Source organism: Protopterus annectens, chromosome 4.part0, assembly GCF_019279795.1.
Source record: "Protopterus annectens isolate FY-2018-M chromosome 4.part0, PAN1.0, whole genome shotgun sequence".
In the NCBI taxonomy this organism is placed as follows: Eukaryota; Metazoa; Chordata; order Ceratodontiformes; family Protopteridae; genus Protopterus; species Protopterus annectens.
Window position 1 is genome coordinate 1115065469 of NC_056733.1, and position 27337 is coordinate 1115092805.

Consider the following 27337-nt stretch of genomic DNA (forward strand, 5'->3'; position numbering starts at 1 on the left):
GTAATGATAGGAGCATGTGGTGAAGAAATCAGTTTGAGTGTGGTTAAAGGAAGAAAAAAACTATTGGGGAAACGAGTTTAAAGATGAAAGAGGAAGTTTAAAGGATTTGGTCTGAAAGAAAATAAAAATGGGAAAGGATAAAGAATGGGAAAGTAAATGTATAAAAAAGACTTTTTTCCCAATAAACATCTTTATTACATTTTCATGTTTGACATAGGCAGTCTTACATTTATATAAATGAAAAACATTGACACCCCTTCAGTTGCAAACATTATACATCACAAACACCATTGAAACAACTGTAGTTGCAAACATTATACATCACTTATAACTATCCAGCCATTGTCAGTTAAGCTTTGTATGGCTCATTCAAATCCCGTCTCTTACACCTTGTTCCTTCTCTGCATATATTGTTCCCACACTTCCCATTTTTTTCTATGTGGTTTTCTCCATCCCTTTTCTAAAGATCCCAATTCCAGTTGTTTTATCTCTGTTACTATATTCAGTACTTCTAGTAAAGTTGGTCTAGACGTTGATTTCCATTTTCTAGTAATTGCTTTTTTGGCAGCCACTATAATTAAACTCAGCAAGGCTTTACTATGTCTAGGCAATTCCGATTCTGTATCAGCTCAAAAAAATCATCTCCCAAGTCAATCCAATCCTCTCACCCAGCATTTCCGACAGTGTTTTGCAGGGAATCCTTAAAGTCGGCTAGCTCACTACACTCCCAAAAAATATGTTCCCAGCCACCTCTTTCTTGCTAATCAGACCTCCAGCATTTGCTGTCCACCTGAGGAAAAATTCTTTCTGGAGTCTATGTAAACACTTCCAGGCAAAGATCCTAAATCTTCTAGACTTTGTTGTATATTTGAGAGTTATACATATATCCCCCCATTGTCTCTTTGTGAATTGCTTATCCAATCTCTCTTCCCAATCCTTTCTAAGCTCCTCTGTTTGATTCTTATAATTATCATGCAATATTTTATATGTTCTAATTATTTCTTTTTTAATGGCAGCTTCTGTTCTAGATTCTATTAAAAACTCTACCAGTGCTGCTCTTTCACTTAGGACCCGCACATTTATTTCCCTTTGCCTGTACTTTGATATCAATCTTTGATAGGGAAGGCAGTCTCTAACCTGCATTACAAATAAATTCTTGGCCTCTTCCCATTCTTTTTCCTTTCCATTTCTAGTTATTTGCTCCCAATACCTTGGTTCCTTTGCCAGTTTTCTCCAATAAATTCCAGCCCCCTCTTGACTATTATCTGTATCCCTGACCACAGTCATCCCTATTGGCAGAATCTCTCTTCTTCATTCTCATGCTGGTTTAGTTCTTAGAATGCTCCCTGCTATTTTATGAATGTAATACTCTGTATGATTTTTGTTGTTCTTAAGAGTCTGCATCCAAAATCACAATCTCTCCTTATTTCTTGAGCTTCCCCCTTATCATCATCATTCCTTTCCACTTTGAATTATGGATGGTTGTGAAATTTGTTGTGTGTGATTGTTGAGAGTTTGTTTCCCCCCCCCCACATCCAGGGCCTTTTTCGTCAACCTTTTTGTAACTGAAGCTTTTAGTTGGTTTTAAGTTGTCATTACAGCCAGCTGTTTAAGTTTGTTACTACACTATAAGCCTTTTTTTTTTTTTTTTGTCAATCTATAGTTGTTAAATTTCCTGTCGAAATTGTTTAACGTCATGCAGCTTATGTCTTTTTTTTTTTCAAGGGTCCTCCAGGAGAGGAAAAAAAATTTTTTTCTCAGGGGTTAATTAAACCTCTTTGAAGAAGCCTTGTCTTCCTCTCCTGCCAAAAAGAAAAAGGGCTCCCGACCGACCCGTCCGGATCCACTGCCAAGAGACCTGAGGAGCAGACTCTCCTTTCCCTCAAAGACTTGAACGACTGGACAGTTGGTCTGCGTGCGCCTGCCTCGATGCCTCCTCGGGCTTGGAGCCGATGGCTGCGGGGGCGGGCGAGAAGCCGCTGCTTCGCCGTCGGCTCTTGCTCTCCGGAGCCGTCACAAGCCCAACACAGACACTTCCTCCCGTCTACCCGGGAGTCCCTTGGGGCCGAGGAGAGGTCTTCGAACCCGCTCTGTTTCCTCTCTCCGTCTTCCCCCAGTCTTCCAAAAATTTGTTTGGTTCGACCAGTTTGGCTTGAACCCGATGACCATGACCCCCCATGGACCCGAGGTGATGTTTCTGGACCTATGCTGCGACCTCTTGAATCTCTCGGGTTTACAGCACCTTCACCTTCCTGAGATGGAGAGGGGGCAGCTCCTGAGGGTTCTTCGAGTTGTCTTCAGAGGAACCCCAAGGAGACACTGATATGGATGATGCGGAGGGGTCCCCCTCGGATGATGTCTCTTTGCAGACATCTTAGAGATCCTCAAACAAGATATCCAAACCCCTCTCTCAAGGCCTTTGGGGCTCAGAACCAGTCCCTTCGTCCAAACAAATTTTATCTGCTCCCCGCTGTAGATGCCATGGTGGTGGCATCTGCTACACAACAGGACGTGGCAGACGCCTCAACGTCCATCCATCCTCCTAATAAGGAGTCTAGCCGTATGGATAGACTTCAGCGGCTTTTACCTTAAGGTCTCTGAATTATTTGGCACATTTTACCAGGCTTCAGAGGGATCTGGTCAAGGAGTTGTCAGATTCCCTCTCGAATAACTCTACCTGAGCAGCTAGCCCAGTCCGTTAGCTCAGTTGGCTATCCTTCGTCCATGAGGCTCATTTCCTATGCGCCGAGCGGGGGGGTAGAGCACAGGCAGGCGGGGCGTGGCTCTCGACAAGCCTGGCGAGGCCTTCAAGTCTTCCTTCCCTTTGATGGGTCCTCATTGTTTGGACCCCTGTGAGCAAGAGGAGGGGCCTTACCCCAAGGCCAAAGGAGGGGGGAATGGTTGGAAAAATCTCTGCAGTTTTCTCCCAACAGCAGGAAGATTCCCCCCAGAGGCAGAGGGCGGGAAATTTTTCAGGGAGACGCTTGATCCCAGAGCAGACAGAGGCGCCCCTGGACCGCTCTTCAGCCTCCCACACATGAGGGATTGCCCGGCTGTGCTGCTCGAGCCAGTCGGGTGTCGTTGCCAAGCACCTAAAAGCCTGGGAGTCAATCACTCAGGACAGATGGGTGCGATAATTGCCGGAGGTTACACCATCCCATTCAAATACTCACCCTCCGTCCAAGAGAATCCCGGACCCACCACCCAGTCAAGAAATAGCAGCCGCAGAAGCTTTAAAGCTGCTAGAAAAGGAGTCATCCAACCGTCCCCACAGACCAGATCGGATCAGGAAATTACTCCAGGTTCTTTTAGTGCCGAAAAGACAGGGGACCTGAGACCAATATTGGATCTCAGCAGACTGAACCAATCCAAATTCGAATGGTCACGCGCAATCCATTCTCCCGTTGTTGGAGAAGGATGTTTGGATGTGCTCCATAGACCTCAAGGACGCCTATTATCACATACCGATACATCAGGCGTCCAGAAGGTATCTGCGCTTCAGCCTGGGAGTCAGTCATTACCAGCTGCCCTTTGGTCTCACCACAGCCCCCAGGGTGTTCACCAAGTGTTTGGCAGTAGTGACAGCTCACCTGAGGAGTCTTGGATTCCAAGTGTTTCCCTATCTCGACGACTGGCTCCTGACTGCCACCACCAGGCATCTACTAATGGACAACCTCAAAGCCACCATCTCTGGGTGTTTCCTAGGGATTACATTCAATTGGTCAAAGTCTGTCTTGCTGCCCTCTCAGCATAAAGTTTATAGGAGCAGAGATAGACTCAAGATTGATGCGTCTTTCTTCCTGCCGAAAGGATCCGAACTTTACAGGGCCAAGTTCAAGCTCTGATCTCGAGATCCAAAGCCCCAGCCAGGATGGTCCTACAGGTTCTAGGCTCAATGTCTGCCACGGTACTTTTAGTTCCTCTAGCAAGGTTACACATGAGGATTCTTCAGTGGCTCTTGTCAACTCAATGGTCCTTTCAGGATCTTCCCTCAATCACCACATCATGATTACGGAAATATGCAAAGGGACCTTCGCTGGTGGCTTCAAACATCCAACTTGGATCAGGAAAACCCTTTGTTCTCCCTCCAGTGGTTACCCTGACGACAGATGCCTCCCAGATAGGCTGGGTGGGGGCATTGCCTGGGCCGGCTAGTTCAGGGCTCCTGGCTTTCTCCACATCAACGTGTTGGAAATGAGGGCTGTACTTCTATCCCTACAGGCCTTACACAAGTTTCTTCCTCAGGGCATCATCGCCATCCACACAGACAACATGTCGGTGGTTTGGTATCTGAACAAACAAGGAGGGACCAGATCGTATCCCCTTTGCAGAGAGGCCATGAGAGTGTGGGAATGGGCTGTAGCTACCAACCGCTTCTTGGTAGCGACCCACATCCCGGAAAGTCAAATATATTGGCGGACAAATTAAGCAGGACTATTCTCTCTCCTCACGAATGGTCTCTAAACCGCACAGTAGCAGCCCAGGTTTTCAAGAGATGGGGACGCCATGCTGCGCACCTATTTGCAACTCCACAAAACACCAAGTGCCAAAGGTTCTTCTCCTTGATTCCACATCAGGAAGTACCAGCCATGGATGCTCTAGCACAACCTTGGCCAACAGGGCTACTTTATGCCTTTCCTCCAATACCACTCCTTCCCAAAGTTATTCAAAAAGCTTCTCAACTAGGGTCTTCAATGATTCTGATTGCCCCATACTGGCCTCGTCTAGATATGGTTTCCTTACCTAAAAGCATGCAGTGGACGATCCGTGGACCTTAGACCTGATCCCGGATTTGCTAATCCATCAGTCGGGACATTGGCATCAGTCCCTTCAATCTCTGAAATTGACAGCTTGGCTCCTCCACTTCCAACCTTAGTTAGAAGTCACACACTAGACCCGGAAGTTGTTCACATTTTATATTCGCCCACAAACCCACCACTAACAAATTGTACCTCAGTAAGTGGAAGAGGTTTGCTATCTGGGCTCAACTCAAGGGCTTAGACCCTATCACTGCTCCTGTCCCAGAGGTTTTGAAATTCTTAACATCCCTGTTTAATCAGGGATCTTCTGTCTCAACTATTAAAGTTCAACTAGCTGCTATCTCTAAGTTCCATGAATCCACGGATCCTCCTTTGATGAGCAGCAGACTATGCAAAACATTCATTAAAGGTGCGAGTCTGTTAAGACCACCAGTTTTTCATCCTGCACCTCCGTGGGATCTTGATTTGGTGCTTAACATCTTTTGAACCGGCTGCTACATGCGAATTAAAATATCTGTCTTGGAAAACGGCATTCTTAGTGGCTATTACTGCAAGAAGAGTCTCAGAGCTTCAAGCCCTGTCTATTAAACCACCGTTTGATTTTCCACAAAGATAGAGTATCACTCAGGCCTAATCCATCCTTTGTTCCAAAGGTCTGCTCTAGTTTCTGTCTTCAACAATCTCTAGAACTACCAGTTTTCTTTCCGAAATTCTCTAATGAAGCAGAATACACTCTCCATAAATTGGATGTTCACAGGCAATTACGCTTTTATTTAGACAGGACTCAGCAACTCGTAAGTCAGACCAGTTGTTTGTGTCCTTCTCAGATAATAAATTGGGCCAAACCATCAAGCTACAATCTCAAAATGGATCAGAGATTGCATAACTCAGGCCTATTCTTCTTCAATAAACATCTTACATCATCTATCAAAGCTCATTCTACCAGAGCTATGGCTACTTCTATAGCCTTTCATTCCAAGCTCGCTATATCGAAATTTGTGCGCTACTTGGTCCAACCACACTTTCATTTCCCACTACAAATTGGATGTGGCATCTAAAGGACGAGCATCATTTGGTTCCACGGTACTCAGGAGTGTTTTCCAGTGAGCCACCCAGGATTCAGGTGCTAGGGGCTGTCCCATCATTCAGAATGTAGGCGGATAGGATCACATAACATCTTTTAGTTATGTACTCACCATAACTTCAGATGTTTGGGATCCATCTCATTCCTGATACCCACCCGCCTTCCCCTGCCTTGCAGATCAGAAGAGATGGAACGGTTTTGAGCTCCACTGTTTTTATCTTGTTTCATCTGACGATGTTATATAAGCAGGGTATGCATGTGTGCATGTATGCGGACAAACTAGATCTGGGGGACTGGCAGTGGTGCATCCTGGGATATAGTAAGCTCAGCCAATAAGAGACTTCGCTCTTTGGCATAAGCGCCAGCCAAAGGAGCCGAGGGATCGGCTCCGAACCCATCATTCAGAATGTAGGCGAGATGGATCCCAAACATCTGAAGTTATGGTGAGTACATAACTAAAAGTTTTCTGCTTATGCTGTGTATAAGAGCCTTAACGGTGTTGCTCTAAAATACTCCCTCAAATTTGGTACTCTTAGTCCACCTTGTTCTGTTGGAAGAATCAGCTTATCTCACTTGACCCTTGCTGTCTTCCCTTCCGAGATAAAATCCTTCACCTGTTTTTTAATTGCTATCCACAGCTTCTCCTCAGGTTGATAAAAATGTGCCTGACCTGTGTATAAGACTAAAGTGACTAAAAACATTTTAATTGCTTATATCTTAGTATCCATATCCATATAACAAAGCTTCCAGTTTCTCAATTTTTGTGTTATCTTCTGTTTAGCCTGTTCCCACATATCCTTAGCTGCCACAACAGAGTAATTTCTAATCCATACTTCGAAATGCTTCATTTTAACATGTCTGCATAAATATGGATATTGTTGGACCAGTTTGTGTGTGGGTACATAATTTACCGCCATTGCTTTTGTTTTAGCTTCATTACTTTTATATCACAAGAAGATTTGAAACTCTTAAAATGTTCCACAACACTGTAAATACCCCGTTCTGGTTTTGTCATGTATAAAATAATATCATCTGCAAACAGAGCCAGCTTTTCCTGATCACCATACCAATCATGTCCTTGAATTTCTGAGTCCTTTATTTTCTTTCCCAGTAGTTCTAAATATAATGCAAACAACAAAGGGGAAAGCGGACAACCATGCCTGGTTCCTCTACTCAAGCAGAAGTTATCAGAGGGGATCCCACCCACTTTAATTTTCACCTCCAATTCCCTCATATATACCCCTAATCAACTTTATAATTGTGTCAGGGAAAGCAAATACTTCCATTGCTATGCTCATGAAGAGCCAGTCTACTCTGTCAAATGGTTTCTCTGCAGCAAGACCCACCAGTAACAGTGGTATTTTCTTACATTTTGCTTCCCTCTGGATCATCACTGTTCTGTCAGTGTTGTCAAATGTTGCCTCCCCTCCACGAAACCACACTGATCCATATCTATCAATTTTGGTGTCACGTTTGCCATTCTTTTAGCCATTATAGACATAAATACTTTACAGTCATGGTTTAGTATTGAAATGGGCCTGTATTAAGCTGGATCTGATAGATCTTTACCCTCTTTAGGTATTACAGTTATCACTGTCTTCTTCCATGATGCTGGTACTTCTCCTCCTCCTCGTAATATACTGTTAAACAAAACTTTCCAGATCTTTTTCATTTTTTCCCTCCTAACTTCCAAACTAATACCATCTATTCCTGGGGACTTTCCTGTAGATTGGTTACACATAGCCATTTTTATCTCATCTCTTTCTATCCTGTTAGTAATTGAGCCTCATCTACCTCTAACATTGGCATATTTAATTCTTCCATAAACATTTCCATTTGTACCTTTTCTTGATTTCCATATTTCTGTGCTTTATACAAATTTTCATAAAATTTTCGAAATATTTCTAATACTTATACGGAATCTCTTGTTATCTTCCTTGTTATAGGCTCCCTGAGGTTGGTGACAGCCCTTTCCACTTTCTGTTGCCTGATTCGGTGTGCTAAAAGTTTTTGTGCTCTAGAATTATTATAAAAAAAGCAGTTGCTTAACCGTAATCTTTCTAAACTCATGCATATTATCATGATAATCCGTTATTTTCTGTTTAGCATTCTGCAGTTTCTCCTTTGCTTGTTCTGAGAGATTCCCCTGATTTTGTAGTACTTTAACATTTGTCAATTCCTCTAAATAATTCTTGTTACTTCTTAGCCATATCTCCCTTTCCTTTACTTCCACTGTAGTTTTAAACTCTAATTTTATCCCACTTCCTAGCTATATTTTCAGAAGAAGTTTCTGTCTTCTCTAGTAACTCCTGAATTAACTCCAAAACCCATTCCTTAAATTCCTCTCTTTTCAGCTGATAGGTGTGAATGCACCAGTGTCTCATTTTTATTTCATTACCTTGCATTTTTATTTTAGTTATTATTGGCACATGATCTGAAATAGTTATTGTGTGTGTTTCAAGACTTTCAATTAAATGCACATGTTCCTGTGAGATATAAATTCTGTCTAGCCTAGCACAGTTTTTGTATCTTGGAGAATAATATGTAAATTCACTCTGAACTCCTTGTACTGAATTCACATCTTCCACGCCAAACATTTTCATAATATTCTTCAAAAATCTACCCTCCTTTGTTATATTTTCCCTTCTAGGCCCCCCAGACACATCTTCACTGTTGCAAACCGTATTCCAGTCTCCACCTCTAAGTAATATTCCTTGCTGAAAGTCGATTATTTTTTCCGATAATTTTCTTAAATTCCTTTACAGCAGTTTTAGGAGGAATGTAAATGCATGCCAGTGTAATCCTCCTCCCTTGCCAGTAGCCCCTTAGTACTATGTATCTTCCTTTATTATCTTTTTTTTCCCCTTCTTTTATCACTGTTGGAGCTCCTCTTGCAATTACTCTAAGTACTTCTCTTTTCCTTTGTCCCAGATATTCCGCTGAATAACCATCCTGAAAATCTTTCTTTATCAAATTCATATGTTCATTTCTTTCCAGGTCTGTCTCCAGTAGCATAGCTATTTGCACTAGCCATTATTTTTACTGCAGTTTACTACACTTTCTCTTTTATATTTATCTGTAAGACCATTCAGATTGAAAGACATTACAGAAATCATTTTCTTATATAGTTATTATTACCACCTTTTATGTATAACTGCTTTTTTGTTAAATGTCTAATTCCAACTTTTATGTTAGATGCATATACTGTTCGGCAGGTTGGTCTTTTATACAGTTGTTTCTTGCCATATCCATTTGAGCCTATGCCACATCTTACATAACCTTTTGTTTTTTGAAAGTTCTCAAATAGAACAAACAACCCAACACCCCCCTAAAACCTGTTAACTTAATAATAACACACAAACTATGTACATCTTCAAATATTGAAGTTTTTTGCCTCCTAATAAGAACAAAAGTTCTGAGTTGAGAGCCACACAGACAGGCTAGAGTTAACCAAAAAGAAAGGATGTTCTTCGTGTTTCACTGTTGCAGTCATTACATTTGAGTAATCTGCTGGCAGGTTGCCTTCAGTCGGCCTGATTAACAAAGTCTTGGGTCCTGCGTTGGTTGCTGTCCCTTCTTCCATGTCAGGTCGTCTGGGGTATAAAACATGCATCCGACACCATTATATCAGTCTTTCTTGCCGTGCGGTGCCCGAAGCAGAAGCAGTTCGCAAGTGCCGGTCAGCCGACTCCAGAAATTTTCGTTTTTGAGTTTCAGAACCGTAGTCTTCAACTTAAAGCTAAGTACCCCAATGGGGAAACTTTTTCTTGCTCCTTACCGATGTCAGTAAAAGTTAATAATTGCATTACTTGTGGAAAGCAAATACCTCACAAAGATTTTCATTCGTACTGTATTCCTTGTCTAGGCCCTGACCATGGCATACCTTGCTGTCGGTTTTGTGCTTTATTTAATCAGCGCACTATCCGTTGTCGGTACATTTTTGCTTCTAAATATTTCGGTTCACGGTTTAATTATCCAGAAATGTTGTCGGTTAGCCATCCGACTACTGGAATTCCAAAAAAACGCAAATATAAAGACAGAGACAGGCCGCCGAGGTCCAAAACTGTCGCTGGCGCTTCTCCTAAGCCAGTCGCCAGTTCACCAGTACTCAGTGAGGCGCTTTCGCAGCCCCTGATACCCGCTACTGCTGATTCGCAGACCTCTACTGAGACCTATTCAGAGTCCGGTATGCCACGAGAGGCTTCACCTATGGAACCCGCGGATGTCTCTACCTTGGATGGGTCTGGAGCCGCTGTGCAGGCACTGGCTTCTGGGGGTATATTCAGGCCTATAGACTTGCATATTAAATCAACTCCACCTTCATTACTAAGGCCTAAATCTCAATCTATGTCTAAAAAACCGATGCCCAGGCCACATGTTCAGGCTCCTATGCCTAAGAAACAAATTATCAAAATGGCTGAAGATCTAATTACTCTGATCAGGGGTAGTCAACCCCCCCCCCCCAAGAGGCCTAAGGGCTGAACTTGATTATGAATCTTCTGATCAGGTTTCTGTTTCTTCTGACTCTTCCAATGACCTGGATTTATCCATACCTACTTATGAGGATTCTGATGCAGAGGATTCCATTCCCACTGCTTCCTCTCCTGAGGATTTTTCTTTTGGGGAAACTTTACATACCTTGAGGGAGCATTTCCACTGGGAAAGTCAGGAATTTTCTGATTCAAAAAAGAGGCTTAGGGATTTCCTTCTTCTACCTCAGCATAGGCCCTTGGCTATACCTCCTGTACTAGACATTGTTGATGTGTTTTCGGAATCCAGTATGGCCCCTGATTCCCTGCCTCCGGCTTCTAGTAAACCTGACAGATACTACAGGGTTCCTGAGTCCCACAAGTTCCTTTTCAAAAATCCTGTTGCACATCCAGAAACCATTTCTCAGGGGCCCAAGGGCATTAAGGCTTCTACTGCTAAAAATCCTACCCCTTCTGATATAGACCCCAGGGTGCTGGATAGATGGGGTAAGAAGGTTTATACTTCAGCAACCTTGGCAATCAGGGCTTTAAACTGCCAATTTCATACGTTAAAATATCAACAGCACATTATTGGACTGCTTAAACAGAAAATGATGTTGATTCATGACTATGTGGAAAATAAAGATTTACAGGATTTATTGCATTCTGCTGAACAAGTTGGAAAACATAATTTGCAATGTGGTTTTAATTCTTTAGAGGCCTCCTGCAAAGGCTGCTGTTACTGGGTCTGAGCTTAGAAGACTTGCTTGGCTTAAGGAGCAATCTTTACCTGATCATGCTAAAGCAAAATTGTTGGATGCTTCTTTAAATCAGGACCATCTGGCAATAGGGCTGAAGAAGTTCTAAAAATGATGGAAGATAAAGCTAAATCCATGCAAACTGTTAAATATTTCTTAAAAGTGCAATCTCCAAGATTTAGTAGGCACTGGCCTACTAAGAATTGGTCCTTTCTAGGTCCTTCCAGATCCTCTCAAGCCAAACTCAGACACACCAAAAGCACCAGGTTTCAGTCCCAGGGGACTCTCTCAGAACTAAGCAATGGGGGGCCTCCACTTCCAAATCTGGAAATAACAAGACACCCCCTATGGTAAACAGTCTCAATGACTTCCTTTTAAAATTACCAAGCACTTACCTTTTAGCCGCCCCTTTGGGGGGAAAGATTGCACTTCATGCAAAGAACTGGGAACTCATAACCCAGGACAAATGGGTTTTAAATATAGTGTCCCAGGGATACAGATTTCATTTCCACACATTGCCAGCACCAAATGGGTGGCCAGACCTGTCCCCAAATCAGTGGGCAGAGGCTCAAAAACAAGTACTTTCCCTCTTACACATGGGGACTATTCAACCAGTACCAGAAGAGGAAAAAGAGACAAGGTTTCTATTCCAGGTTTTTTCTGGTACCCAGAAAAGGCAAATCATGGCGTCCAATTCTGGACCTGTCTACTCTAAACACCTTTCTGGACATTCCAAAGTTCAAGATGCTGACTCTTCACCAGTTACTTCCTATGCTAGGCAAAGATGACTGGTTGGCAACTCTAGATTTAAAAGAAGCATGCCTGCACATCCCAATCAGGGAATCTTGCAGAAGATACGCTTCAAAGCAGGCTACTTCCATTATCAGTTCTCTGCACTGCCCTTTGGCTTGTCTGCTGCGCCCAGGGTATTCACAAAGTGCCTGGCTCCAGTTATTGCATTTTGCACACAAAGAAATATTCAGATATATCCATACCTGGACGATTGTCTAATTCAGGCAGAAAACCAGGGCATACTTCTAGATCATCTGGCGTTTGTAAAAAGGGTTCTAACTTGTCTGGGGTACACCATAAACAAAAATAAATCACAACTGGTACCCTCCCAACAGGTTACATTCTTGGGTGCAAGCTTGAATACAACTGCCTAGATGGCTTTCCTCACGCCAGAGAAGCAAATTCATTTGGTAACTTACTTCAAACAAATGGCCACAAAAACCCTGCTATATCTGCAAGACAAATGCTGCAAGCCTTGGGGTTCATGGCCTCCTGCATTCTTCTAATTCCATATGCAAGACTGCATATGAGGAAACTACAGTGGTACTTAAAAGGTCTATGGAGTCAACATTGTCACAGCCTGGAAACAATGATTCCTATCATACCTTGCCTACGCCTGGAATTCCTATGGTGGGCAGAGGCCTGCCACCAAAACAAGGGGCTGCCATTCACACTACCCTCCTGCTGCCCAAACCCTAACTACAGATGCATCAGACTATGCCTGGGGGGCTCACCTGGCAGGGAAGTGTATTCAGGGCAAATGGAACCCAAATCAAATGCACCTACATATCAATCAAAAAGAAATGTTAGCTGTACAGAATGCTCTGACAGCCTTCAAGGACTACATTCTTCCAGGACAACTAATAGTAAAGACGGACAACACCATGGTTATGTGGTACATAAACAAGCAGGGGGGTACACATTCTTACCCCATCTGCAGACTAGCCATGGCATTGTGGAACACAGCCTTGAGCTACCAAGTGCACCTACAAACTCAATTCCTGCCAGGAAAATTGAATACACTGGCAGATGGACTAAGCAGAAATCTCATGGACCCACACGAGTGGAAACTGGAACCACGGATTTTCAACATGTTGACAAGCAAATGGGGGAATGCAGACATAGATCTATTTGCCTCCCCCCAGAACTACCAGTTGGACAAGTTTTGCATAAGGACTCCTCACAAAGAAGCCTGGAAAGTGGATGCTCTGTCCTTCAGCTGGGAAAAACCTATCAGTCTACGCCTTTCCCCCTCTGCCTCTGCTCTCTAAAGTTCTGCTAAAAGTCAAACAGGACAAACCAAGAATGATTTTGATTGCTCCAGACTGGCCACGCCAACACTGGTACCCACTCCTCTACAGTGCATCACAAATATCTCCATGGCACCTGCCTCAGACCCCTTCCTTGCTGTCTCAGCAGGAGAACCAAAATTTGCACCCTCAGCTTCCAACGTTGAACCTTGCAGCCTGGCTAATCACTTAAATTCACCCTTATCATCCCGTAGCAAACCTGTGATGGATGTCATCTTAGAGGTGCGAAGGCCTAGTACTAGAAAATCTTATGCTCACAAATGGAAAAGATTCTGTGCCTGGAACCAATCTTTAGGAATGAGCACAGCAGCGCCCAATTTTCCTCAGATTTTGCAATACTTAACTGAGATGCTTCACAAGGGCCTTTTTCCTCTATTAAAATCCACGCTTCAGCTATTTCAGCTCACTATAACACAGAACCACCCCTCTTCTCTCATCCCCTGCTCAAGCAGTATCTCAGAGGGGCAAAGAACTTGAGACCACCCAGGAGAGCCCCTGCCTGGGTCCTTAACTTTGTTTTGGACAAGCTCACTCTACCTCCTTTCGAGCCAGCCACTACTGCAAATTTAAACTTTCTTTCTTAGAAAACAGCCTTCCCTTTAGCAGTCACTTCAGCTAGAAGGATATCTGAATTACAGGCCCTTATGGCAGTGGAGCCTTTCATCATCTTTCATGCAGACAGGATATCTCTGAGGACCAATCCATCCTTCATGCCCAAGGTGGTTTCCAGTGTGGCTCTTAATCAGTCCATTCATTTGCCAACCTTTTTTCCCAATCCACGGAACAAAGGGGAACGGATTTTGCATTCCTTGGATGTGCACAGACAACTTAGATTCTATTTGGACAGGACTAAATCTCGAAGAAAATCTGAACAATTGCTGGTAGCATTTGCTGCAGGGCCAGAGGGGAAGGCTATTTCAAAACATACCATTTCTAAATGGATAAGCCATTGTATTCATTTCTGCTACAAGCACCATGGAAAACCTATCCCCCAGGGGATCAGATCACACTCCACCAGGGCAGCTTCTACTTCTACAGCCTTTCTCAGAGGTGTCCCTATCAGGGATATTCTAGAAGCTGCTACCTGGAGTTCTGTACATACCTTCACCAAGCATTATCATTTACCAATTTCTTTCTAAATCCAGAGCTGGCTTTGCCACTCCTGTCTTGCAGGGCCTTATAGCTGGCCCTAATGCTGTATAAACTCCTCCTCCCAACCATAGCTTTGGGAATCTACCCAAATGGAATGACTGCAACAGTGAAATATGAAGAACATAGTACAGTTGTGTACACTTACCATAAATGTAGATGTTCGAGTATATTCACTGTTGCAGTCCAGGTTACCCTCCCTCCAGCCCCCTAATTTTCTCTGGCTATACCTCTACTTTCTTTTACAATGCTTAAAAGCCTTTTTGGTGTATTTGCTTTTGGTTGGAGGTATATGGTTGTGTTGTTAAATTTTATTTGCTCCCCATTAGGGGGGCACCTGACATCTGGGGCAAGAAAAACTGATGTAATGCATGTTTTATACCCCTGATGACCTGATGTCATGGAAGAAGGGACAGCAACCGACGCAGGACCCAAGACTTTGTTAATCAGGCCGACTGAGGGCAACCTGCCAGCAGATTACCCAAATGTAATGACTGCAACAGTGAATACACTCGAACATCTACATTTATGATAAGTGTACACAACTGTTCTTTAGTCACGCTGAGATGCATGGTACAGCCTGTGCTATTAGTAAGTGCTATTTGATTTTGTCTATCTTTATAGCTCTCCCAGCTGAAACCTGAATGTTTTCAGTAAACACTTTCTCCAAGCCATTTCTCTATCAGATTGTCTTCTAGTGACATGCAGACCAGATATAAAACTGTTAAGGGTACCTTGTTTACCAGAAGAAAAAAAGTTATAATATTCAATATTCTTTTTTGTTTGCATGCTTTCTAATAAACTTGTTACTGGATAATACCCAAGGTCTTAACCCTGTCATTTCCCTGTGTAAGCATGGGAAAAAGCACACTGATTTTTTCTTTTGTAAAACTCTCTTAACCAGACCTTTCCTTTCTCCCCCACTTCTCCTGTCTTCCCCGTTTTTACATTGTAGTGCCTGCATTTCTTAAAAATGAAGATAGAAAAAGAGTGATGAAGGGAGAAAAAGAAAAAAAAATAGAAAGTCACCTGTTTATGTTAGTATCCTCATTGCATTAAAAAACTGAGTAAACTTTACTTCAAGTCTGATTGGTTTTGTCTTATCTTTAAAGCCCTCCCAGATGGGAAAACCCCTTATTGCTTTCAGAGAACATTATGTCCTATCCAGTTTCTCTTTTTTTGTTTTTTTTTTCCCTCAGCCAATCCCTTCATGAGAACCAGACAGACAGTTTCTCTTCATTAGATTGTTTCCTTGGAAACATGAAGACCAGTTGCAAAATTGCTACTAAGTATATGTGCATTTGCTAGAAAAAAGCCTCATAATAATCTATGTTCTTTTTCATTTACTTGCTCTATCTTAAAATAAATCAGTCTAAGGTCCTTAATGTTGTAATTTCCCCATGCAATAATGAAAAAAAGGCACATTAATTTTAACTTTGTCGTGCTTTTTTAACCAGTTTCTTTTTACATAGTATTGCCTATATTTCTCAAAACTGTGCAAGAAGAAAGAGAGAAGAGGGGAGAAAAAGAAAAACAACAGCACCTGTGTACAGTCCTCATTACACTTAAAATAGCAAACGCAGTGCTGTTAAGAAAAGAAAATGTTTTCTTTACTTACAGTTAGCTTTCTCCCCTCTCTTCCCTTCCCCAAAGCATTTTTATGAACATTAATGACACGAAGTAGGGCATATACTTTAGAGTCTCCCACAAATCCAAGAAATTTTGAAAAAGTCCAGTATTCCCAGATTTTCTTGTTCTGTCATATTTCACAAATATAATTATTGCATTGTAATCCCACATTGAATTACTGTTTTTTTACTGTTCTTCTCCATCACCCAAATCTTGTCTCTGCTCCAGCATACTCTCGATTCTTCTAGTCAACTCTTGTGCTCCCTTCCTTCTCTCCAACATTTTCCGTTAAAATACTGGAAAAGGTTTCACCAGAAGAACAAGAAGCAGAATCTCCTTTAGTTTCACAGCTCACTTTTTGTTGGACAACATTTGTATTTCCTCCTTAGCATGTACTTCATCAAAAAATGATTTTGTCTCTCTAGGGAAGAATACTTTAAAGACAGTTAGATACAGCAGTTTGAATCTCACAGCCGTGTCTTGGCATTCCCTGAATAGTGGAATCAATTTACTCCTCTTCTGCCTTGTGTACAGTGAGTAGTCATTCTCCACAAACGCTCTGCTGTCTCACACTTTTAGTATATTGTCCTTCTGCCACAGTTTTGTCTGAATCAACTCCTTCTGCTGGTAGGATTGCATATTTACTATTAAAGGTCTAGTTTGCTTTCTTATAGCTAGGTTTGGTGCATACACACGATGTGCCCTTTCAACTAACAACTCCTGCTGTGGAATACCAGTCCAGTTGCTTATTTGTGCTTACATAAAATTAATGCAGTCTGTTCCTTCCAGCTTCTCTGATGTAGCTGAAAATGTCAGGTTTTTCCTACATGCCGTGTCCTCTAATTCTATTATTTTTTGAAACATCTCTTCCTGAGCAGTCTCATATTCAGCCAGCCTTTTCTTCATTTTGACCTTTGGTTTTTGCAGCTTTATCATCTCATCTAAATATCTGTTTAAAGCTTCTTCCATTTTTTCCAGCCTTTTGTTGTTTGTGTTGATGTACTCCATCAGTGTTTTGTTTAGTTTAGCCAGGTCTGTGTGCAGCTGTCTTATATCCTCCTGTAGGTTATTGGAAGTCATGTCTAAAGGTTACACTGCTTTTTGCTGAATAGCTGCAAAACTTTCCCCAGTCAGTGTTTCTTTCTCACTTTTTGTAGCTGATTATTTTCCAGGTCTTCTGTATTTCTTTATTTCTGGCATCCAGGCAGTGTACTTACAAGTCAGTTACTGAAATTTACCCATAAACACAAGTCTACTGGCCTTCTCTACTGAGTTTCTGTTTTCATACTGGGAGAGCTAGAAACAAGCTGTTACTCAGTGGAAGAAGACTTGAGAATTTTTGCAATAAATATGAATAGTGCAACGAATATAAAAATAGGTGTTTTGGAATGGTGCATGACTCTTGATATGAATATTGTTATAATAGAAGATATAAGAATCATAACAGAAGAGGAAAGGTTACAAGTAAAAAAAGATAGGGGGTGAGATTATTTGTAACATTGGGAAAGAAATATACTCAGGTATAGGAATATTATGTAAAAGTGCAATAGGAATATTGGATGTTTCCATGGTAATATTGGGTACAGTAACAGTCGTAGATATGAGATGCAAGAAGCCAGTTTTGAAAATGATAGCAGTTTTAAGCATATGTGGCTTAGAAAGAAAGAAAAGCTATGTTTAAAAAAATATTAGATTATTTGAGCATGAGTATGGGTAAAATACTACTGGGTCATTTTAATTGTGATTTAAGAAAAAGAAAAAAATAAGAGAGTGGGGATGTGAAAATGATGTCTTCAATAATTAAAAGTGGAAAGTTATATATGTAAAACAGTAAACAGTGGAACTATGAAAGGAATAATTTAAAAACTGAGATAATTATTTTATTGTTTCAGAAAGTCTGAAAATTATACATGAAGGTATGAGAGTTACAGGAGTTCTATATCATTTGGCAGTATGGATAGAGGTTCAAGAAAAAAAGGGATATATAAAAATAGGCAAAGGTATTAAAAGATTAAACGAGGAAGATTTAGATAAGGAAGGAGCAGAAAGAGTTAGGCAGTTATGAAAAAATCATGTAGATATGAGAGGATTTTACAAGAACTGGACATCTTGGTGGATAAGTTTTAAAGAAAAATGTAAGAAATATTATTTGGAATGGTAAAATTTAAAACAAAAAAGAGGAGAAGAACAAATATAAAGAAGTAAGCAGATATGCTTTTAGAGGTTAGGTAAAAAATGAGAAGGATTTTTTCGAGAAGGAAAGGGAAATAGATGAATCGAGACAAGATTAAGGTATTTTTACAAGGGAAAACAGAAGAGTTAGTACCTTATTTAAACAAAATAGTAAAAACAGAATAAAAGAATAATAAGAGATTTAAGAAGCAAGAAAGAAGAAAGTATTAATAGTCAACAAGAAATAGTGAGTGTAATAAAGGAATATACAGAAAAGCTATTTATAATGCATAAGATCGAATGGATATTTAAAAAATTAACAAAACAAGACAGTGAAGATCTGGAAAAGGAATTACATTGGATGAAGTGAATAATATGTTAAAAGTGGTAAATATAGAATCAACAATGGGGTTGCATGAGATAGAATGTTATATGTATAGAGACATGTTGGATTGGCAGGGGAATTATTTTGTGAAAGTATTAAATGAAGGGTTAAAGGAAGATTTTAGACAAGAAGAATACGTAGTGGAGTTATGAAATTTATATGGAAAAAATGGAAATGCATAGTTTTAAATAATTCAGATTGTAAGACTTTCATGAAAATAATGGAAAACAGATTCAAGACAAAAATAAAATATTAGAAGAAACGGTATTTGGAAATAAGGGGGTCAGAAGATACAAATGATTGCTAATGATAAATGCAATTACAGATATAATGAATGGGAAGTCAGATGTTAAAGTTATGATAGGTGATTTGAGTAAGGCATTTGACAAGATAACACAAAATTGTTTGGGATATTTTGAGGGAAGATAATAAATGTATTTATTTCACCATATGAAAAAAATAAAGCCTTTATTGAACGGATGGTTCAGTCTAGATATAGATATAAAGAATCTGATAAGACAGGGTTGTCCAGCAAGTAGTATTATATTTGCATTAATTACAAGTCCAGTGGTTGTTAAGTTTAATAATATATTAGCAGTAGCAGAATATACAACTATTGAAGGGATTAAGGTACCAGTTATATTCTCCTTTATGGATGATATTATTTTAATGACACAGAATAAAGAATGGATGGAAATAGACGTCAAACAACTTAAGCAATGTTTGAGTGCTATAAGAATTAGAATAAATACAAATAAAAGTAAGTTTATTGAGAATATTAAGTTCGATGTGGGATTAATAAAAATATTAGGTATAAAATTTGGTAAAGTAGTCAGAATGCAGCAATGGGAATATGTAATTTGTAAGGTAAGGAATTTATGTTTATTCTGGAAAATGTATACGTTATCATACAGAAATAAAATATTACGGCAGTGGTGCAGCAGTTAGCGTTGTCGACTCACAGCAAGAGGTTTTCTGGTTCAATTCTCGGCTGGAGTGCCTTCTGTGTGGAGTCTGTATGTCCTCCCCTCGGTCGAGTGAATTTAAAGACATGCAGATAGGTGTGTGCATGTGTGGGTGTGGCTTCTTTGAAGATTGGGTGTGGGCTGGCAACTTGACACCGTAAAAATTCACTGCCAGTTATTAGCGGACCGGAGTTCCGCTGTGGCAACCCCTAACCGTGAAAAGACGAAAAACAGTTTATCATACAGAAATAAAGTATATTTAATAAATAATGTACTATTGGGAAAAGTTGCTTATTTAGCAAATGTGTTTATGATCCCTATAGAGTATGAGAAAAAATTAATGTTGATTGTATATTCATTTATGTGGGAGCCCAGGTTAAATCCAGTGAAGAGAGGTGGATTATATTTTAAAGAAAGGGAAGGGGTTGTTTTTGCAGCTTCACTGAACTTATGTAAGGTGCTAACATGTTTAAAAAAAAAGAAAATAAGTTATTAAGAAGTTTGATAGTGAAAGAAAAATACAAGTAAATATGGTGTTTGATGAGCAAATTTAAAAGAGGGAAAGAAGGTATGAATGGGTAAATAGAAGTTTCTCAAGAAAAAATATGTTATGGAAAATAAAGATAAGTGATATAGAACATAATAGAAAAGAATGATATTTAAAAACGATGAGTATAAATATGACAGTATTTTCTCATGGGAAAAGTTGGAAGAAGAAAGAGTAAAACCCATACAGACAAGACTGGAATGGTCTAAGAAACATGTAGAATAGAATATAGAGATTTTTCTGGTGAGATTATCAATAAAAAATTGCCAGTGAGAGTGAATATGCCATATATAAAATAGAGGAAAGAATAGCTAATTTGTGTGGTGAAGTTGAAACAATGAAACACATTTCTTTAAATGTGAAAAGATAAAGAAGTTATGGGGAAAATTATGTCAAGAGAATATCCTGGAAGATATTAAACAAATGAAGTATATAAGTATGGATATGGTGGAATATGATTATTAAAGCAGTAAAGAAATATGTTAAAAATAGATAGTAAAATGTTTTGTATAATATGGAATATATGGAATAAAACATTAAAATTTAATGTGAAATGGATATTGGCAGATATATTGAAAAAAAAAATAAGATTTTGGTTACGGAAAAAGGGTTGTTGTTTGTCTTTTCGGCTTTTCCTGGGTAGGGGTCGCCACAGCGGAACTCCGGTCCGCTAATGATTGGCAGTAGATTTTTTATGGTGCCGAGTTGCCAGCCTGATGCCCAACCTTCAGCGAAGGCACACCCATTCACGCATGTCTTTCGAATGCCACTCGACCGCAGGGAGGACATGCAGACTCCACGCAGAAGGCACTCCAGCCGAGAATTGAACAGGAGAACCTCTTGCTGTGAGGCAACAATGCTACCACTGCACCACCGCGGCTTAGGGTATGGAAAAGGGTGGGGGTCAGAAAATTAATGGAAAAAAAGGAAATGTATATATAAAGTTTATCCCGATGAAGTAAAAGAAGTGTAAATAGTAAATAATGTATAATATATAAATATTGTAAATACAGTGTTTAATAAAGAAACCTACTCTTTTCTGTAGGTGCCGTGGGATCTTTTACATTCACCTGAACTACCACCAACTAAAGCCGATGGGACCTTAGTTTAACTTCTCATCTGAAGGACAGCACACAGGAGTGCTGCAGCTCCTTTATCTTACTCTGCAGTGTCAGCAATCAGTCTTCCTGGTGTAGGAATAGAACACACAGCCTTCTGCACTAAAGATGAGTGTACTGCCTGTTGCACCACTGAGATTGCATAGACGTCTAGTGCCAAGAGGTATGCTTCCTTGTCTGCTGCATTTTATTTGTGAAGCCGTCAATCTGTCTTTGCATTGTTAACTAACCAGTATTTCACATGCTGCAGCTGTTTTTAAAAGGTCAGGCTTTACTGTCTAGGCATAGTGGCTCCATCCTCTTGCAATCTAGCAGAGCTTAATAAGGAAGGCAGTTTGTGTTCCAGAAGCACCAGAAATATGCTAGTCTATGTAGCCTGAGATGAGAACCTTTCACACTGAATCTGGATAACAAATGTAGCAAGAAAATTAAATTATTTTCTCTCCAGAAGTTACTGATCTCAGATGTTTTGAAACATTTCCAGTGTACATGTTATACATTTTAGTCATATCTGGCAACCTCATACATATAACCAACTTTCCTCAGTCAGTGTTTCCTGTGCATTATTTTTGCTAATCTTGCTAGCTAGCCTACTTTCAGTCAACATACTTGTGTCATTAATTTGCATGCTTTCGTAGACCTAATACACGTCATTACCAGAATACATTGTCTATTGTGTCCATCACATAATAACTTAGCCTCCCTTTTTTCAGTTAAACAGGAACTTTATCTGACAACGTATAGGGACAAGATAAAATGAAGTAATTATTTTATGACTGGTAGTTACTAACCTCAGTGGCTTTAAAACATTTTTCAGGGTGCATGTTTTACATTTTAATTATATCAAACGCCATCCTATGGTTAATCAGTTTCCCTTAGTCAGTGTTTCCAGTGCATTATTTTTATGAATCTTGCTCTCCAGCGTACCTTTCTTCACTGTACCCATCTTCACAATTTTGCATAAATTCCTAGACTTAGAGCAGGCATGTTGTTCTCTTTCACAATTAATTTCTCTTTTCATTTATCAATCATTTACTTCTCTTCCCCACCCTCACTATCATAGTACTTTTCGATTAAACATAAACTTTCATTTTTAAGTAAAATTTTGACATATGTGTATATTATATTAAATCATATTATATTTGGCTGTATTGTATTGCATTATATTCTACTGTAATACTATATTATGTTGCATTATATCATGTGATATCATTATATCGTATCATATATTAAATAGTTCCCTTCACTTTGTCCTGGCACTGCTGTAAACTTCACATTGCCTCTGTATGTTCTGTCTTGCAGATTTTCCAGTTTCTGTGTCATTTATTCATGTTTAATTGCTGTTGCATAATTTTTCTTTGATCTCCTTTACAGCAGTTTGTATATTAACTATTTTCTCTAAGTGTTTGGTTCAGAACATCTGTTTCCTACAGTCTTCTGTTATCTGTCTCATATATTCCAGCAGGGACCCACTTATTTTGAAAGTTGAGGCATGCATTTGATCAGTCTTTCTGTCTTCGAGTTCTCCTTTAGCTGCCATTACTGTCTGCTTTTCCCAGCTCTGCTCCGCTGCATTGCTTTCAGTCTCATTCTGAGTTTTCAGAGTTGCTCTCCCTTTTACTTCACTTTTTCTTTTCTTTGTTGACAGTCTGGAAATCATAGGGACTTCAGCTACCATTTTCTGTTAACAATTTATGGTAGTGCACTGCCAGATCTCTGTTTTTAGCTGCTTACACTAGTCCAATTATCTTGAAAACTCCAGGTGCCTGATAAATAACGTAACTGTCTTGTGGTTTGAGTCATGGCTGAAAAGGGTCCATGGGATAGTCCACCAATCTGTTAAAGTTACTTAATTAAACATTATCACTGTGATATAATTCAGATTAACATTTGTTCTAAAAGCAATGCCATTTTACTTTTTTTTTTCCCTGAGGCTGGTATAACTGGATTAAACTGTTGAAGTGTTTTCTAAAAATATAGTTACTATTGCTCACTATGAATGAGCTTGTAGCCTCATGACAGGAAGAACACAGAACTTACTGTAATTATTTAGGTTTCTTGTCTTAACATGGCACGTTTTATACATCAACAACTTTTTATTAAGCACCCTTCCACTTTTTAAAAGCCAAAATATATCATGTTGTTAAATAAAAGGTAAGGTTTTAGCAGTTGGTGCAGAGTTGTTAAATTTGCATTTGTTTTAAGCCTAGAATGAAATACTGAAGAGGTTATGAGGAGAATGTTTCCATAATGACAGGGTGTTGTTATGTAAAGGTTGTATTAACTTGAGCAGAGAGTGACTATAGTATGTTGTAGGTAAAACATATTTAACTATGTCATTTTGGCTAGTTTCTGAAGTATTGTTTTCTTTTTGACAGGAAATTATTTGCTGAACTACCTAGCATCAAGGAAATTAGCACCGTTTGTCATTCAAGCCCTTGTGCAAGTCATAGCCAAAATCACAAAATTAGGGTGGTTTGATGTTCAGGAAGAGCAACTAGTCTTCAGGGATGTAATAGCTGATGTCAGCAAATTTTTGCAGGTAAGATCATTAAACTTAGGGGCTAGTTAGTCTCTCATCCAGTTTATATAAAGAGATTAACTTAGGAGTGAAGGATGTATGTGTGTTAAGTGTTCGTTTTTGTATTTTCCCAGTAGCTAACTAATTTGTTGAACCTTCTGGTTAACTACCTGTGGTTCTGTCACCTTTGTCATTGCTGCTCTTAGTATACCAAGTATGACCTGTTGTCCTCCCCACCCGGGTCTCATTAGGGGAGAGTAAACTTAATGGGTTGTAGACATTGTTGCCATTTTGGTGGAGTGGTATGAAAGACTGGGACGGAAATCTGAGAATTAGACTTCCCTCACTGTGTACTTGATTTTTATGCACTGATTTTATTGGCTAATGTTTTATATCAGAGATTGTTCCACTGAAGGCTGTTCAGTAGTAAGTACTTGTGTGCCATGAACATGTCTCACTAAAGTAGCTGACTCACTAAGTCTGCCAGACTTTGTACAGAGGAGAAAGTTTCCAAACAGTACAGCTCTAGCCAAAGGATTGTTCATTCAAAGAGTCACCAACCAATGTCTTTCAGTCAAAATTAGAGAGAGGCACAAACAGAACCTAATTAGTAGTAGCTTCTTCAGTTGTTCCACAGTATGAGCTTTTCAGACAAAACACATACTTGCAGGAGTGCAGCAATTATGCTGGTTCCTATTGAGCTTCCTGAGGTAAGCTCATCCCTGAAATGGTCTTATAGCTGCAATTGTTTCATAGGTTCATAGGTGGGTACTAGGCTATCTGCTCGAAGGCATTTATAAGCCTAGCCAGAATGTGTTGGCTTCCTCTGTCCCCTTAGATTAGTTCCTTGTGCCTCTGTCCAGCAGAGCCACTGAAGTGATCCCCGAGGTAAACTTTCTGTTTCCCATCCACTCGTCAAGGTTTCTTTTGTAGAGTGTTAGCGAGGAGCTCTGCCTGTTGTAGATTGGGATCTTGTTCCAAAGCATGGGAAGTCTCTGGGACAGGAATCTATCCCTCTAGCATGTCCTATTTATTGTTGTGGTAAGGTTTAGATCCCTAGAGCGTGTGGCTCGAGGGGATAAGGTTTTCTTTAGGTGGAGCATATCCATCAATTCTGGGTTGGACATGGCCTTGTATGTCAGGAAGAGATCACCTCTGAGTAGGCGGTATGCAACCAAGTACAACTGGAGTTTCTTCAGTCGAGCTGCATAGGGCATCTGTTTGAGGCCATTGATCTTCTTGTTGAGGTACCTCTGAGGTCTTTCCAGCTGTTGCAGGCGTCTTGTAAGGTACATCCCAAATGGGGCATTGTACTCTAAGATGGGTATGATGACTGATGAGTAGAGTGGCACAATTACCTCTTTTGATCTGGATGCAAACCCTTTTGTGATTAGGTGGGCCACGTAGAAGGATTTTCTAACCACTTTGGCAATGTGATTATCAAAGGTGAGATTACTATCTACTTGGGTCCCCAGATCCCATATTACGTCTTCCGTATTTAGGGGACTGCCACCTATGTGGTAGTTTGTGGGTACTTTATTTTTTTCCAAAGGGGATGACTATGCACTTTTTGGCATTTAGCTTGAGGCCTTGATTTTGGAACCAGGTATCCGTCTCAGTGAGACCCTTTTGGAGGATGTCTGTGTCAGCCGGAGAGTCAATTATAGCCCCTAGTTTACAGTCATCTGCGAACTTGGTCAGCCATAGATCTCCTGTGCTTGCCTGTACCTCTGAGAAGTATATGCCGAACAGGAGGGGTCCTAGGACTGAGCCCAGGGGAACACCACTTGTAACTGGTTTAGAGACGGACCTAGCTCCCGCAACTGTCACCATGTGGGTTCTGTCCGTGAGCCAGATGGCAACCCATCTTGTGACGCAGGGTTTTATGTTCAGGCTGGTGACCTTGTTTATAATACCAGAATGGGGAATGGTGTTGAAGGCCTTAGCGAGGTCTAGGTAGGCTGTGTGTACCACCTTTCCCTCGTCTATAGCCTTGGTAACTGTCTCAAAGAAGTCCACCAGGTTTAGGAGGCATGATCTGCCCTTAACAAAGCCAAACTGGGTAGGGTCCAGTGTTTGGCGGTTCCCAATGTCTCTGTTAATGAGTTCCATGATGATGCGCTTCATAGCCTTGCACACCAGGCTAGTCAGGCTTATAGGGCGATAGTTCCCAGGGTCTGTTGTGGCTCCACCTTTGTGGAGCAGGATAACCGTTGCTGTGCACCACTCTATGGGTATGTAGCCTGTGGAGAGGCTGAGGTTGAACAGTGTGTTTAGGTGAGGGGTTAGTTCGTCTTTGAGCTCATGTAGGATGCAGCCTGGGACACTGTCTGGTCCCGTTGATGCTGAATTTTTGGCTTTGGAGTGGACTGTTTTACCCTGAGTGTCTGTGATTTCAGGGACTCTACATTCTTCTGGTATGGTTATGGGTCCTTTTGGGGGTGAGATGGGGGTGAAGTTTGCGCTGAACCTGTTTGCAGGATGTTGGCGATATCGGTCGGTTCAGTGTATTTTGTGCCATTCTGCACTAACTCCGAGCAGATCTGAGCATTGCCACTTAGATTCTTGACATAGCTAAAGAATGCCTTGTGGTTATCTTTGGAGTTCTTGGCAATTTTTCTTTCAAAGCTCGCCTTGGATGATTTTTTGAGATATCGTAGTTTCCTGCTGATACTGATCAGGGATGTCTTCCCTTCTTGGAATTTTACTCTTTTCTGTACTAGTTTCCTCCTTCTATTGTATAGCTTGTTTATGGCAGGAGTCCACCAGACTGGTTTCCTTTTCTTGGAGGAGTGAGTCTTGGTTTTGCTTGGGATGGCACGATCCATGCATTCTTGTAGCTGCCCGTAGAATGCTTTAGTAAAGGATTTTGCAGCTTGGACAGTGTTATCCTTCAGCATGGGGGCTTTGAAACTTTCCACCTCGGTCTTAAGTAATGTGAAGTTTGCTTTTGAAAAGTTTTTCATGGTGGCTTTCTTGTCCAGGGGAGGGGGCAGAATATGGATATCCAGAGTGATTTGTTTATGGTCAGATCTAACCAGCGAGGGGTTGACCTTTGGTGTGGAACACCGGTCTCTCGTGTTGGTGATGACCAGGTCCAATATGTTGTCATCTCTGGTGGGAGTGTTGACCAGTTGAACCTTACTTTGACTATCAAGTGTTTTAGTTCAGGCCTGTTTCCTAGGAAGGCAGAGAATGAGGAGCCTATGAGTAGTACATCCCTCAGCATCCACCGAAGGGGTGTATCCCAGGATGTAAGCACCACCCATTGCCCTTGTTGAATGTCAGGAGTGTGCTCCTGAGTGGTGTTTTCCCAGGGAAGGTTTTCTTGAGTCACCTTGCTGGAATTCCATAATAGCACTTGTGACTGTTAAGTCCAGAAGAGTTTTGCCCTGATTCTCTTGTGTCAGCTACCTTGGACCACTACTGGATGCCAGGTATTTATTTATTCATTCATTCATTTTATTTTGTTTTTGTATTTATTTATTTTTGTATATGTATATATATATTTATGTATTTATTTACTTGCTTATTTATTACCTCCATAGACGCCTGCCTTTCTGGGGAAAGGAGCATAGCCATAAGAAACCTGCCTCAGTGCCAGTTTTTGCTTCCTGTACCTCCTGTGTCAGGTGCATTCCTCTGCACAAGTGCACTGGCACATAGAACCTGATTCTT

At 40.6% G+C, this 27337-nt stretch overlaps 1 protein-coding gene across 1 annotated transcript in view; it reads left to right on the forward strand.

The window, feature by feature from the left end:
- Window positions 1-27337, forward strand: part of RANBP17 (RAN binding protein 17) — a 4607784-nt gene that overhangs the window by 365076 nt on the left and 4215371 nt on the right. The window contains exon 4 of the mRNA XM_044069092.1: window positions 23517-23680. Coding sequence (XP_043925027.1) covers window positions 23517-23680 — 164 coding nt within the window. The remainder of the gene's footprint in view (window positions 1-23516; window positions 23681-27337) is intronic.